The sequence below is a fragment of the Oncorhynchus nerka genome, linkage group LG9b, assembly GCF_034236695.1.
Source record: "Oncorhynchus nerka isolate Pitt River linkage group LG9b, Oner_Uvic_2.0, whole genome shotgun sequence".
NCBI classification, from domain to species: Eukaryota; Metazoa; Chordata; class Actinopteri; order Salmoniformes; family Salmonidae; genus Oncorhynchus; species Oncorhynchus nerka.
Genome location: NC_088424.1, coordinates 11,343,368 through 11,359,073, shown reverse-complemented (window position 1 = coordinate 11,359,073; position 15,706 = coordinate 11,343,368). Strand labels below are relative to the sequence as shown.

General features: G+C 42.3%; 1 protein-coding gene across 1 annotated transcript in view; it reads left to right on the top strand.

Annotated features, from left to right (window-relative positions):
- The first annotated feature begins 4,161 nt into the window (after nt 1-4,161).
- LOC115114246 (FAST kinase domain-containing protein 3, mitochondrial-like) overlaps nt 4,162-15,706 on the top strand; it is a 30,845-nt gene continuing 19,300 nt past the window's right edge. The window contains 4 exon segments of the mRNA XM_029642335.2: nt 4,162-4,317; nt 4,838-4,882; nt 14,605-15,258; nt 15,261-15,438. Coding sequence (XP_029498195.2) covers nt 14,647-15,258; nt 15,261-15,438 — 790 coding nt within the window. The 5' untranslated portion in view covers nt 4,162-4,317; nt 4,838-4,882; nt 14,605-14,646.

The following is a 15,706-nucleotide window of genomic DNA, read 5'->3' as shown; positions in this document are numbered from 1 at the left end:
CTCACTCATCGTTATTCACAATTTATTCAGGATTATCTGTAGTCATGGTAGCATCCATCAAACAACCCTCTTGCAGGTTGAGTTCAATAACTCCAGGCAGATGTATGGTGAGATGCCGGTGGAAGCTTTGAATAGGTCAGTAGCCCACAGAGTAATATGAGAATGCAATTGCTGAATTATGTAGATATTCTAAGCTAAGAGTTTTGATAACTTTCAAATGTAGTAACAGGTCCATGTAGAATAAACATTCCATAATACCATAGTTCTGCTAATATAACAATGTGCAGCTTTCAGCTTCCATTGTCATTCCCAGCCAATACAGACACTGTGCCTATTGGCATGTTGTCTGGTGGTGAAGGGGTTACCTTGGCAAACATGTCAGAGTTGTCATATCTTCCTGTGTGGTGTTCAGTATACAACCGGAGTTCCCTGATCCTGGTGCAGAATACACAAGGCTTCTCCCTCCCCATATTGACTGATACCATTCAATTAAATAATTTAAAAAACAATAGAAGTACAAGTTGTGTGTAGTAAAACATTAATGGCGTGTCAGGTCTCTCTCCATTTGGAGGCATCAGTATTAAGCCCGTCTGTCAGTCTGGACTTCATCACATCTTGCAAATTTCCATGTGCTGTCTCTATACATGTTTCTGTGAACACCGTCACACTGTTCTATTACCAATGGCAGTTAGGATAGGTAATACAGTATCTGACAGAAAAACAGGTACTGTGTTGAAGTTTGAACAGGTCAGATAAAACCTACCCAATTATGGTCCCTCTATCAAACGACCGAGGCTGGCGTCTGGCAAAAGCATCTTTAGTACTCTTCATCTGTAGAAATAGACGAGAAATAAAGAGTTGAGGCAGAGTTCATCAGTGACACATGGAATGAAAAGGCTTTTGCAAATACTGGACAGTTCTGCTGTACTGTATTATTAGTAATCACCTTCAGAACCACATTTGTGGATGTGTTGAGTGCCAGGTGTCTCTCCATTCAGCGAAGTCAGTATCAAGCCTGTCTGTCGGTCAGGATTCCATCACATCATCTTGCAAGTCTCCAGGTGCAGGCTCCACAAACGTATTGTGAACACATACAGTCATGGTTCTGTATCGTGAACACATACACAGTCACGGTTCTATTACCAATGGCAGTTAGACTAAACCTACCTAATTCTGACCTCCACATTGTGGACCATTGGTGAGCAGGCAAGAGTTAAGGCTAGAGGTAAGGTCTTTGCCAGCGGCCCATTACTGGCCCCTCATCAAAGATACTGATCGGTCACACACAAACACACACACAGAGCACTGATTACATTATCAATGGTGCTTCTGATTAGCATGGTGAAACCAACCTCATCACTGTATTCAACTTTCTGTTTCACTTCAGATATCATGTGGTAAACGCAGCAATCAGACTGATTCCACCAGGCTAGGTTATGAAGGTGAATTGGGACAAAACTCGAAACTCCAACCTGATTCAAGTGTCCTCCCTGTTCCATTTATAGGAATGCTCACAGCGAGGGGATGTCTGTGTGATGCTGAGGGTCCCCTTGCTGGTCTTCTCTATGTTTGCATGTTCAGCTACAAACAAGACATCTCTCGAACAACTGCAACAGTTGACTGGAAGAGCTTGTGACAGGATGATACAATAGACAGCCAAGTGGTAAATTGCATTTTGTTATAAAGAGTGGACGAGGCTTTTTGATAATTTATATAAGAGTTTATATAATGTGTCATTACATACCTATTTGAAAGTTTGTGTCGAATTTGAATCGGGTTTTTAGGGCGGTGCTAAAGTGATCTTAGAAGTAAACTGCGGCTTTAAGAATGATGATCGCATACAATGAAGACGGAAAAAATGATTAGGTATCCCCCCTTTACCACCGTCACTGTCCATCTCTTGTTTTTAAAACGATGAGAGAAGTGCTACACCTGGTGGAGAGAGATTGTAAGACAGAAATAGTGGCTTTATGCCTGCTGTACGTTACGACATGACACGTCTAGATGTAACGGAGGGTCCGTTTTTTCAACTTTTCTCCAATACTATAGAGCCATTACCATGCCTATCAACGCTTGAATAGAAACCTAGTTCACACCCCCGATTTTGACGGCAACACAGTCGCTACAGTCCCATTCGTTTTCTTTGTTGCCTTGTTTGAATGTCGTGGTACGGAATGGGGTGAGTTTACATTAGTTGGATATTCATTTCCCACAGAGCAAACAATTTATGTACTTACAGCATTCAAAATAATTTGTCAAGTTTTTGCTTTGCGGACCTTATCTTTTTATTGACAGTTGTCCTGAAAGGAACATTTTAAAACCCTTAAAAAATGTGAATTCTGATTTCAATAAACACTTTTTTCCTGATTTTGTGACGGAGTAGTAGGAAGGATCGGAGGACCAATGCGCAGCGTGGTAAGTGTTCATGATATTTATTATAACTCAGAACACTAAAGAATAAAACAACAAAGTGAATGAACGAAACCAAAACAGTTCTGTCTGGTGCAGACACAAAACAGAAAATAATCACCCAAGAAACACAAGTGGGAAAAGGCTGATATGATTCTCAATCAGAGACAACTAATGACACCTGCCTCTGATTGAGAACCATACCAGGCCAAACGCAAAACACAACATAGAAAAAGGAACATAGACAACCCACCCAACTCACGGTCTGACCATACTAAAACAAAGACATAACAAAAGAACTAAGGTCAGAACGTGACAGATTTTTTTGTTGTCAATATTAATATAATTTTCAGCTTGATTTCATCCGATTCGATATGAGAAATGTAAGATGCCAGAGAAATGTTCAACACCTTATCATGGAGGGACTACACTTTTAGCCTCAACTGCCAAGGGGCACCTTAAGACTGGATGCCTTGGATGTTCCTGATAAGTAATGGAAGCCCTTGTCCAGCACTGACGGTCAGAAGCAGTTCTTATAAAGGGCTTCTGTCTTTGTATTTTCAATGTTGCCTTTATTGGGCCTAACCCTTCAGTTGGGAGTTTCAACACAATGCAGCGGTATCAAAAATGCTCTTGATTTATCTTTTGAAGGAGTCTTTTAAATCCTTATATTGCCTTAAACCACATAGGGCAAAATGCTAATCCTTCTTTCCTGATTTTCCACATATATTAAGAGCAAAAGTGAAAACATTCTATTACTTAAGATGCACATGGATTACACCACTGCTTATTTCAATGTTGTACGTGTAATATTCATATGTGTAAACGTACTGAATTGTAATTGGATGTATTTTACTGCCATATCATACTGTGCTATGATTGGTTAAGACCACCCAAATAGTTAGGTGATCGGCAGTTTGATCCTGGTTGGCGATATGTGAACATGCCAGTTATAGCTAGCTAATAAAGAGCTACGTTAAGAAATATCCTGTAGTACTGCATTTTATTATTTTGTAAAAAGTGTGCAAAACAAGACAGTACGCTTACTAATGAATATTAATTTTGAATATACAGTCAAGCTTACACTAATTTTACAAGTATAGCAGTATATGACGGGTGAAACTCCACCAAAAAACATTTACATAGAAAGAAACAACAAATGAAACAAGAAAGCAATTATTGGATCTTCTTTTTTTTTTTTTTTTATCTTAGCATTTGATTTTAAGAAATGTGTGTGTATGTTACATATCAGACAAATATAAGCACCCATCAAATTCTTCTTCTCCTTATTCTGTCTTGCTGTTTAAGAGAAAATGCAGCTCTGTTTCTACCTCTCTCAATGCAGAGTGCACACAGCCTGCATGTCCTCTCTAGGTTCTGCCTGTGATGCCCGGTTTCTACAAGGTTATAAGTACCATAATGAACCTAGGGTATCTACGGCCAGGCTGTGTTCACTGAGTCTGTACATAGTCAAGTCAGTATTTTCCTCAGTTTTCTGTTAGTCACAGTGATCATACATCTGTTACAGAGTACTACTGCAGACCAAATACCATTCAAGTGTGCTTTGGGTACTCTCCAATAGGTGATATTTTAATTAGATTTTTGTTTGGTTGGGCCGTCATAAGTGCTGTCCTAAGCCTTTATTAGTGAATTGAGCCCACCAATAGACTGAGGGGTCTTTTCTGCCGTCATCATACTCTTCCAGTCCGGTAGGCGGCTGTAAATGCACCAAATGTTGGCAAAGCCATCAACAGAAGATGACCAAAAAGTTGCATGCTGGGAAGATGGGCGACACTGAGGATGCTAACGTCGTTAGTAACGTGGACTGAGAGGACAGGGAACCAAGTCGTTCTTGCGGCAAATGACATCAATCGTGTTTCCAAGTGTAGATTCGTCCAAGCTACCAGGGTAAAGTCTCCGTCGGTCAGTGTGAATATACACCAACCCATGTCCACTGCTGCTGGGCAGGCAGAGCGAGTCAAATTGAATTCCTAGCAGTGTAGCTAGTTAGCGCAACTATAGTACCTTAGTTAGTTTGCAAACGACTGTATCATTGCATGGACGGCCACGACCAATAAGTTAGAGTATTATGCCATTATTAACTTTTAAGTGAAATAGTCAATATAGATTGTCAAGGTTTTCACTGACGGGCTTGTCACGCTTATGTTTAGCAGCAGTGTTAGCTGTCAACGTTAATTCGTCACCGGATTAGATTGTTAGCTAACTAGTTAATTTACGTAACTAGCTAAATTATCTAACAGTCGGCGTCTCATCAAGTCCCATAGAAGGCTATGCCTTTATTGGGCTACCAAGCGAAATATCCCTTTGATATAACTTCGTTAATAACTAGCTAGCCACTACTGAGCTTTGTGGTAAATTATTGGGAGTGTCACTGTCAGATGAATTGTTATTGTTCCCTGCTAGAAAGAACAACACCGCCCATCTGGATATCCCTCTCCTGCGTTGACATCATGTAAGTATGTTCATCAAAGAGTGATTGTCATGACATTGTATCAATAGTTAGCAACTCTAGCTAGACACCTTCTTTATCCAGTGCTTTTTACATCAAGCCATACGATGGTAACGTAGCTAGCTGTAGCCGACCTAACTAATGGCCTCAGACAGCATCCCCGGATTTTGTGTTAAACGCTCTTCAACAAAGCTTTCTTAGTGTCCAACAAGCTTTCTCTGCCCTTAACCTTGTTCTGAACACCTCCAAAACAAAGGTAATGTGGTTTGGTAAGAAGAATACCCCTCTCCCCACAGGTGTGATTACTACCTCTGAGGGTTTAGATCTTGAGGTAGTCACCTCATACAAGTACTTGGGAGTATGGCTAGACGGTACACTGTCCTTTTCTCAGCACATATCAAATCTGTAGGCTAAAGTTAAATCTAGACTTGGTTTACTCTATTGTAATCGCTCCTCTTTCACCCCAGCTGCCAAACTAACCCTGATTCAGATGACCATCCTACCCATGCTAGATTATGGAGATGTAATTTATAGATCGGAAGGTAAGGGTGCTCTTGAGCGGCTAGATGTTCTTTACCATTCGGCCATCAGATTTGCCACCAATGCTCCTTATAGGACACATCACTGCACTCTATACTACTCTGTAAACTATCCATCTCTGTATACCTGTCGCAAGACCCATTGGTTGTTGCTTATTTATAAGACCCTCTAAGGCCTCACTCCCCCCCCATCTGAGATATTTACTGCAGCCCTCATCTTCCACATACAACACCCGTTCTGCCAGTCACATTCTGTTAAAGGTCCCCAAAGCACACACATCCCCGGAACGCTCGTCGTTTTAGTTCGCTGCAGCTAGCGACTGGAACGAGCTGCAACAAACACTCCAACTGGACCGTTTTATCTCCATCTCTTCATTCAAAGACTCAATCATGGACGATCTTACTGACAGTTGTGGCTGCTTTGCCTGATGTATTGTTGTCTTTACCTTCTTGACCTTTGTGATGTTGTCTTTGCCCAACTATATTTGTACCCTGTTTTGTGCTGCTGCCATGTTATGTTTCTACATGCTGTGTTGTCATGTTGTGTTGCTACATGCGGTGTTGTCATGTGTTGCTGCCATTCTATGTTTTCGTCTTAGGTCTCTCTTTATGTAATGTTGTCTCTTTGTCGTGATGTATGTTTTGTCCTATATTTTTATTTAATTTATTTGTATTTTTAATCCCAGCCCCCATCCCCACAGGAGGCCTTTTGGTAGGCCATCATTGTAAATAAGACTTTGTTCATAACTGACTTGCCTAGTTAAATCAAATAAATAAGGTAGCTGAAAATGTTCCTGGCCCTAGTGAGTGTGTGTGTAGTGAACAACAATAATGGAATCGGTAGTTCTCCTTCAAAATAAAAGTCCCCAATTTGAAACTGATGCAAACAGAGACAAATAGTGAAAACATGCCACAATTGTACTAGTTAATGCTAAACAAGGTTGGAATTAGGCTTGGGCGGTAACCAGGGTATTTGGAAAAAGCCACAGGATGGCTTTTCAATACTGTTGAATAGAGGTCGACCGATTATGATTTTTCAACACCGATACCGATTATTGGAGGACAACAAAAGCCAATACCGATTTAATCGGACGATTTTTAAAAATGTATTTGTAATAATGACAATTACAACAATACTGAATGAATACTTATTTTAACTTAATATAATACATCAATAAAATCAATTTAGCCTCAAATAAATAATGAAACATGTTCAATTTGGTTTAAATAATGCAAAAACAAAGTGTTGGAGGAGAAAGTAAAAGTGCAATATGTGCCATGTAAGGAAGCTAACGTTTAAGTTACTTGCTCAGAACATGAGAACATTTGAAAGCTGGTGGTTCCTTTTAACATGAGTCTTCAATATTGCCAGGTAAGAAGTTTTAGGTTGTAGTTATTATAGGACTATTTCTCTCTATAACATTTGTATTTCATATACCTTTGACTATTGGATGTTCTTATAGGCACTTTCGTATTGCCAGTGTAACAGTATAGCTTCCGTACCTCTCCTCGCTCCTACCTGGGCTCGAACCAGAAACACCACGTCAACAGCCACCCTCGAAGCAGCGTTACCCATGCAGAGCAAGGGGAACAACTACTCCAAGTCTCAGAGCTAGTGACGTTTGAACCGCTATTAGCGCACACCCCGCTAACTAGCTAGCCATTTCACATCACATCGTTGCACCAGCCTAATCTTGGGAGTTGATAGGCTTGAAGTCATAAACGGCAGAGCTGCTGGCAAAACGCACAAAAGTGCTGTTTGAATGAATGCTTATGAGCCTGCTGGTGCCTACCATCGCTCAGTCAGACTGCTCTATCAAATAATAGACAATTATAACATAATATAACACAGAAATGCGAGCCTTAGGTCATTAATATGGTAAAATCCGGAAACTATCATCTCGAAAACAAGACGTTTATTCTTTCAGTGAAATACGGAACTGTTCCGTATTTTATCTAACGGGTGGCTTCCAGTCTAAATATTCCTGTTACATTGCACAACCTTCAGTGTTCTGTCATAATTACGTAAAATTCTGGCAAATTAGTTCGCAATGAGCCAGGCGGTCCAAACTGTGGCATATACCCTGACTCTGCGTGCAATGAATGCAAGAGAAGTGACACAATTTCACCTGGTTAATATTGCCTGCTAGAAGAAAAATATTAACGCATACCTATTTAGGCGAGGTGCTGGCTAGCGGAGTAGACAACTTGAAAATAAAATAAAACGAGAGGCTGCCTGGATCTTTAACTTAAAGACCCTTGCGCCCTTCGGTCTCAACATAGACTTTGATCTGAAGCTATTCTTGTGATTATTGTGACTTTGCCATTGTAATTGTTTGTAAGCTTGTGTAGTCAAATGAATGTATGATCGTATGCTATCCATTTGTTGTTTGTATGCTGTTCTTTGTATGACATGTTAATATTTGATAATTAACCAATGATATTAGGCCACTCTTGGCCATGATTACAGACACCTGTGTCTTTTGACACTACATAAACGAGTCATCCCGCAGTGTTTGTGATTATACCCTGATGAATGTCGAAACGTTGGTAATTAAATTTTTGCATCTGAGCGCCTAGAGTGCGGCTCTTTTATTTTCATTTTCTAATATTTCCTGCTAACCTGGATTTCTTTTAGCTAAATATGCAGGTTTAAAAATATATACTTCTGTGTATTGATTTTAAGAAAGGCATTGGTGTTTATGGTTAGGTACACAATAAAGCAACGACAGTCCTTTTTCGCGAATGCGCACTGCATCGATTATATGCACCGCAGGACACGCTAGATAAACTAGTATCAAATCAAATCAAATTTTATTTGTCACATACACATGGTTAGCAGATGTTAATGCGAGTGTAGCGAAATGCTTGTGCTTCTAGTTCCGACAATGCAGTGATAACCAACAAGTAATCTAACTAACAATTCTAAAACTACTGTCTTATACACAGTGTTAGGGGATAAAGAATATGTACATAAGGATATATGAGTGAGTGATGGTACAGAGCAGCATACAGTAGATGGTATCGAGTACAGTATATACATATGAGATGAGTATGTAGACAAAGTAAACAAAGTGGCATAGTTAAAGTGGCTAGTGATACATGTATTACATAAGGATGCAGTCGATGATGTAGAGTACAGTATATACGTATGCATATGAGATGAATAATGTAGGGTAAGTAACATTATATAAGGTAGCATTGTTTAAAGTGGCTAGTGATATATTTACATCATTTCCCATCAATTCCCATTATTAAAGTGGCTGGAGTTGGGTCAGTGTCAATGACAGTGTGTTGGCAGCAGCCACTCAATGGTGGCTGTTTAACAGTCTGATAGCCTTGAGATAGAAGCTGTTTTTCAGTCTCTCAGTCCCAGCTTTGATGCACCTGTACTGACCTCGCCTTCTGGATGATAGCGGGGTGAACAGGCAGTGGTTCGGGTGGTTGATGTCCTTGATGATCTTTATGGCCTTCCTGTAACATCGGGTGGTGTAGGTGTCCTGGAGGGCAGGTAGTTTGCCCCGGTGATGCGTTGTGCAGACCTCACTACCCTCTGGAGAGCCTTACGGTTGAGGGCGGAGCAGTTGCCGTACCAGGCGGTGATACAGCCCGCCAGGATGCTCTCGATTGTGCATCTGTAGAAGTTCGTGAGTGCTTTTGGTGACAAGCCGAATTTCTTCAGCCTCCTGAGGTTGAAGAGGCGCTGCTGCGCCTTCTTCACGACGCTGTCAGTGTGAGTGGACCAATTCAGTTTGTCTGTGATGTGTATGCCGGGAACTTAAAACTTGCTACCCTCTCCACTACTGTTCCATCGATGTGGATAGGGGTGTTCCCTCTGCTGTTTCCTGAAGTCCACAATCATCTCCTTAGTTTTGTTGACGTTGAGTGTGAGGTTATTTTCCTGACACCACACTCCGAGGGCCCTCACCTCCTCCCTGTAGGCCGTCTCGTCGTTGTTGGTAATCAAGCCTACCACTGTTGTGTCGTCCGCAAACTTGATGATTGAGTTGGAGGCGTGCGTGGCCACGCAGTCGTGGGTGAACAGGGAGTACAGGAGAGGGCTCAGAACGCACCCTTGTGGGGCCCCCGTGTTGAGGATCAGCGGGGAGGAGATGTTGTTGCCTACCCTCACCACCTGGGGGCGGCCCGTCAGGAAGTCCAGTACCCAGTTGCACAGGGCGGGGTCGAGACCCAGGGTCTCGAGCTTGATGACGAGCTTGGAGGGTACTATGGTGTTGAATGCCGAGCTGTAGTCGATGAACAGCATTCTCACATAGGTATTCCTCTTGTCCAGGTGGGTTAGGGCAGTGTGCAGTGTGGTTGTAGTAATAGTAATATCATTAACCATGTGTAGTTATAAGTAGTGATTATGATTAAGTTTAATGCTAGCTAGCAACTTACCTTAGCTTCTTACTGCATTCGCGTAACAGGCGGGCTCCTCGTGAGGCAGGTCGTTAGAGCGATGGACTAGTTAACCTTAAGGTTGCAAGATTAAATCCCTGAACTGACAAGGTAAAAATCTGTCGTTCTGCCCCTGAACGAGGCAGTTAACCCACCGTTCGTAGGCCGTCATTGAAAATAAGAATGTGTTCTTAACTGACTTGCCTAGTTAAATAAAGATTAAATAAATATATATATATATTTTGTACGGCAAAATCGTCGTCAAAAATTACCGATTTCAGATTGTTATGAAAACCTGAAATCGGCCCTAATTAATCGGCCATTCCGATTAATCGGTCGACCTCTGAAGTTTTTTAATACATTTGAATATTTTTGCTACCGTTTTATTAAGCAAATACCTGCAGTCAACTTGTGCAATATGTTAAGTGATGAAGGACATTGCGTTCTTCATTTCACTTGTTATTATTCTGAACAAATATAAACGCAACATGCAACAATTTCAAAGATTTTACCTAGTTACAGTTCATATGTGACTCGTTTCAGGAAAGTAGGCATACAGTGGGGCAAAAAAATATTTAGTCAGCCACCAATTGTGCAAGTTCACCCACTTAAAAAGATGAGAGAGGCCTGTAATTTTCATCATAGGTACACTTCAACTATGACAGACAAAATGAGAAGAAAAAAAATCCAGAAAATGACATTGTAGGATTTTTAATGAATTTATTTGCAAATTATGGTGGAGAATCTTCTGTAACCTGCAATATGTGTTAAATATGTTTTACATACATCCACGACTGAATGGTCGCTGTCATGATAAACCTGAATCTGAAATTACCTTTAGGATCTTTTCTTTGGGGTTCTAATCTCCCCAGGTGTACATGCACTGAAAATCCTTAGGCTGGAGCCATCTGGAAGCTCTGTGCCTGTACATATAAAGAGAACTAAATAGGAAACTAGGCTGAGAAACATTATTTAGATGGCTGTTTAATTGTTGTTGAAAGCTTGAAATGGACATAATGCCAAGCAACCTTGTTTCTAACACACACACACCTTGTTTCTAACACACACACACATACTCCTGCTTCATAGATAGCAACCATAAGGACAATAAAACTGGGGGGGGGTGTGGGGCCATACTCTTTCAAAAGTTCAAACACAGAACCCCCCCAGTTCAACCAGGTCCCTAGACATCAATCAGCATGATAACTTCAAAGGATGCAATATAGATATAAAATAACACACCCTCTAACACTTGACCACAGGAACAGGATGTCCTGGCCGGAGGCCCATATTTGGACCTGTATACGTCATCATGGACACAGGGTCATAAATCTACATTTTGACCCGTGCTGTCTACTTTATTCTCTCTTCACCCCCTAGTTATAACAGTTGCTCAGTTCCTGCTATTGTGTTGTTCAGTATTTTTCCATCTCAGTTAAACCTCGCGATGACCACCCCTCCCTATACCTGATTAACCACAACTTTGTAAGATACAGCAAGTCACACCATGTGCTCAATATTGTTACATACAAACACAAGGACAAAGCATCTGCTGGGCTGTTATCTACAGTTTTGCAACATGCAGGTCACACCATGTTACTCAGTTCTAGTCACACACACAAACAGGCAAGTAGATGTAGCAAGCAGTTGTTTAATCTCATGATGATGCTCAAGTGCACAAATGCAGATACTTCACACAGCCAACATCAGAAAATACTTCATCAAATATATATGGAATGGTTATAATGTAAAACACAGAAGTTTGCTCTGATTATTTTATATATATATATATATATATTTTTTACCTGGGCATTATAGAGCCCCACAGTGGAGGTGCCATAAAACCTAGCGGTCAAACAGAAATGGTTCCAATTTTTTTTAGAGGCATATCATTCGCATCGAACGACTCAATTTACGACTTACCCTCGAGAGCTTCCATCGTTACAAGAATACACGAGCTGTATGAAAGCTAGAGGGCTTTGAAAGCAGGGGTGTTGAAACCTAAACGGGCTGTTCCTCTCACAGAGACCACAGTAATCACAACTACTTTGGGGTTACTGCGAACCACATCAATGAAATCTGGAAACTGCATTCACACCCTCTGGCGGTAATGAAGACAGAGGCACTATGCTGAAATGTGCGCCCGGCATTTCATGGATATAGCAAAAGCAGTGGAACATTGAAAAAGAAGTAACCACAGTTTGCACGGAACATGATTGCAGCTGCGAGACATCTGGCTTTTGTGCGCAGAACCTTTTTTGTGATTCAGGCCTACATGTCTATAACTCAATACACAGCTTCTTTTTTTTAAATGGAAAAATCTTTATTTAGCACCAAATTTGAGCAAATACAAAATTAGCTATTTAACTGCAGAATTTAATGCGATTGAATTATTTTTATCATTTGACAGCCCTAATTACTTAATTTAGCTAACATTTGATAGATAATCCAGGGGTTCTGATCTTTGCCTCGATTCTGCACTCGTCCAGCTCATCATGGCATTTGCAGTGCTTTATGATAGCAGCTAATTAGCGTTTCATTTTGAGGGGTAAATACAGGTGAATATACTGATAAGTCACGTTGTCGGAGAGAGATTTACACGGTTATCAAAACCCCTTGCCAGGGTAAACCTACACGTAACACAGCCCTTATTTTCCGTATCCATTTGGACCAGCAGGTATGGGCTGCTGCTTCCTTCCAGTTCATTTTTGGGGACAAAGAAGGTATCTATTACTCCATGATTGATTGAGCGCAGAAAAGTCCTCTGGGTTTGTTACACTATCTGGGTGCGCTGCCTTCTACGCCGTAGATATCAAGGGCCCTAATCGATGGCAGTAACAAGTCCCACTGTGCAGCACAAGCAGTTGTACCATCAATCCCCCTTAGACCGGCTCCCGCTGATTCAGTCCCCCTCTGTGCTCGCTCAGCTACTAGAGTACGCAACAGCTGGCTGCATCCTGGGAGTTGTTTACGAAACCACACCAAGTCTCCGCAGAAGAGAGAGCAGGCAGAACCCAAAGTAGTCCGTAAATGAGGAAGTTGATAGAATCTCGTTTCTTACGATTATCAGTAAAATTAACTAATTTATTATCTATTAATTACTACAATGTATTCAGATCCCTTTAGTTACGTTACAGCCTTATTCGAAAATGGATTGTTGTTTTTTCCACCTCATCAATCTGCACAATCTATGCATTTTATTTTTATTTTTGCAAACTTAATTTAAACAACTGCCTTGTATGATGCTACAAGCTTGACACACCTGTATTTGTGGAGTTTCTCCCATTCTCTGCAGATCCTCAAGCTCTGTCAGGTTGGATGGAGAGCGTGCTGCACAGCTATTTTCAGGTCACTCCAGAGATGTTTGATCCGGTTCAAGTCTGTGCTTTGGCTGGGCCAATCAAGCTCATTCAGAGACTTGTCCCAAAGGCTCTCCTGCGTGGTCTTGGCTGTGTGCTTAGGGTTGTTGTCCTGTTGGAAGGTGAAACTTCGCCCCAATCTGAGGTCCTGAGTGCTCTAGAGCAGGTTTTCATCAAGGATCTCTCTGTACTTTGCTCTGTTCATCTTTGCCTCAACCCGGACTAGTCTTCCAGTCCCAGCAGCTGAGAAACATCCCGACAGCATGATGCTGCTGGCACCATCCCTTTCAACATAGGTATGGTGCCAGGTTTCCTCCAGACGTGATATTTGGCACTCAGGCCAAAGAGTTCAATCTTGATTTTCATCAGACCAGAAAATCTTGTTTTTCATGGTCTGAGAGTCCTTAAGGTGCCTTTTGGCAAACTCCAAGCCGGCTGTCGTGGCTTCAGTCTGGCCACTATACCATAAATGCCTGATTGGGGGAGTGCTGCAAAGATGGTTGTCCTTCTGGAAGGTTCTCCCATCTTCACAGAGAACCTTGTAGTGCTGTCAGAGTGAATATCGGGTTCTTAATCACCTCCCTGACCTTCTCCCCCGATTGCTCAGTTTGACTGGGCGGCCAGCTCTAGGAAGAGTGTTGGTGGTTCCAAACTTCTTCCATTTTTAAGAATAATGGAAGCCACTGTGTTCTTGGAGACCTTCAATGCTGCAGAAATTCCCCAGATCTGTGTCTTGGCACAATCCTGTCTCAGAGCTCTACAGACCATTCATTAATTAATTCTCATGGCTTGGTTTTTGCTCTGACATGCACTATCAAATGTGGGACCTTTTATACTGTAGACAGGTGTGTGCCTTTCCAAATCAAGTCCAATCAATTGAATTTACCATAGGTGGACTCCAATGTATAAATTAGCAAAAAATCCAAAAAACCTGCTTTTGCTTTTTTGTTACTGGGTGTTTTGTGTAGATTGAAAACAATTTTTTTATTGAATCAATTTTAGAATAAGGCTGTAACGTAACAAAATGTGGAAAAAGTCAAGGGGTCGGAATACTTTCCGAATGCGCTATAGGTATAGCTTTAAGACTATAAATGATTAACCACCCAGCTTTGGACTAGTTGGGTCTATTTCCCTTCTTTTGAGAGGAGCTGGCTAGTAGATACCCATAGATTTCCAGAAATTTCCATTGTTAATGATATACTACCTTTAAGCTGCACACAGACCAAAAAATGGTATACATGAGTTGGTCTGACTCTGGTTAAGTAGGAAATTACCCAAAATACTCAAGTATCCCAATTTCACCCCTAGTGTGTACATGTATTTTGTGACCCTCCAGGGATTCTCACACATTCTAAACTGGAGTGTTTTATTTAGCCTATTCCTTCCATTTTCTCTCCTCTCTCTGTCCCTTCCTTTCTCCCTGTAGGTGTAGTGTGCAGTGGCCCAGCGGTGGACTAGCCCGTGTACTATGCTGTGGCTGCACTCTGGCCCGGGCCTCCTGAGCTGCGGCAGCATCATCATCCCCTCGCCCCTCTGCCCACGACACGCCTGCCACCCTAGTGTCCTTGCCCTCGCCGGCATGTACGCTACCCGCCTGTACAGCTCAGGAGGTGGGGGAGGAGGAGGGGGAAAGCCAGGGCACTGGTCGGGCCTGGGGGGTAGAGGGCTGCCCATGCTGGAGAACCACCACCCCCACCACGTGCACACTCCAACCTCCAGCTACCCGCCCCTCTACCAGGGGCGCCCTGACCCTCACCAGGGGCCCCACTTCCACAGTCACCAGCAGCACTACCACCCGCACCTGCCCCCCCCTCCTCCGCCTCCCCCCATCCCTCTGTACGCCCACCTGCACCACCACGCCACTGTTGGCGCCGCTGGCAACAAGAAGAAGACGTGGAACTTCATCCACGAGAAGATGAGCTACGACACCTTCTTCACCATGAAGAGGCTGATAGAGCGCTCGCATCGGGGCGATGAGGTGCTGCGCTGGGTGACGCAGAACCCGGGCAAGATCTCGCACAACCACTACCCCATCGCCCTGCAGAAGATCGGCCAGCTACTACAGGCCGGGGCTGCAGGAGGGGCGGTGGTGACTCGGAGGCAGCCCTGGTTCTCAGAGCCGGTGGAGGAGCTGAGAACGAAGGCAGACAGATCCTGGAGCACCAGGATTTCCAGACACTGTGCAACGCCATCGTGAGCGACTGTGTCAAGTTCGACAACTTCAGCATCGTCAACTGCCTGTACGCTGTGGCTGCACTAGGTGAGGCTAGGTGGTCGCATGGAGGCAGTTCGAAAGTAATATTGCTAGTGCAGGTTAATCATCGTTTTTATGCATTTGATATTATGAATGAGACATGAACATAGTGAAATGGCAATTACTACTTTAATTTCTAATTACTGGTTTATACGTGTTTTCAATTGTTTTCTTATGGATATGAAAGGTACATAACCCTGAATGCAATATTCTGATATATAAAACGGACTATATTCCTTCTAAAGAAATGAAGTAAACTAAAAACTCCCTGAAC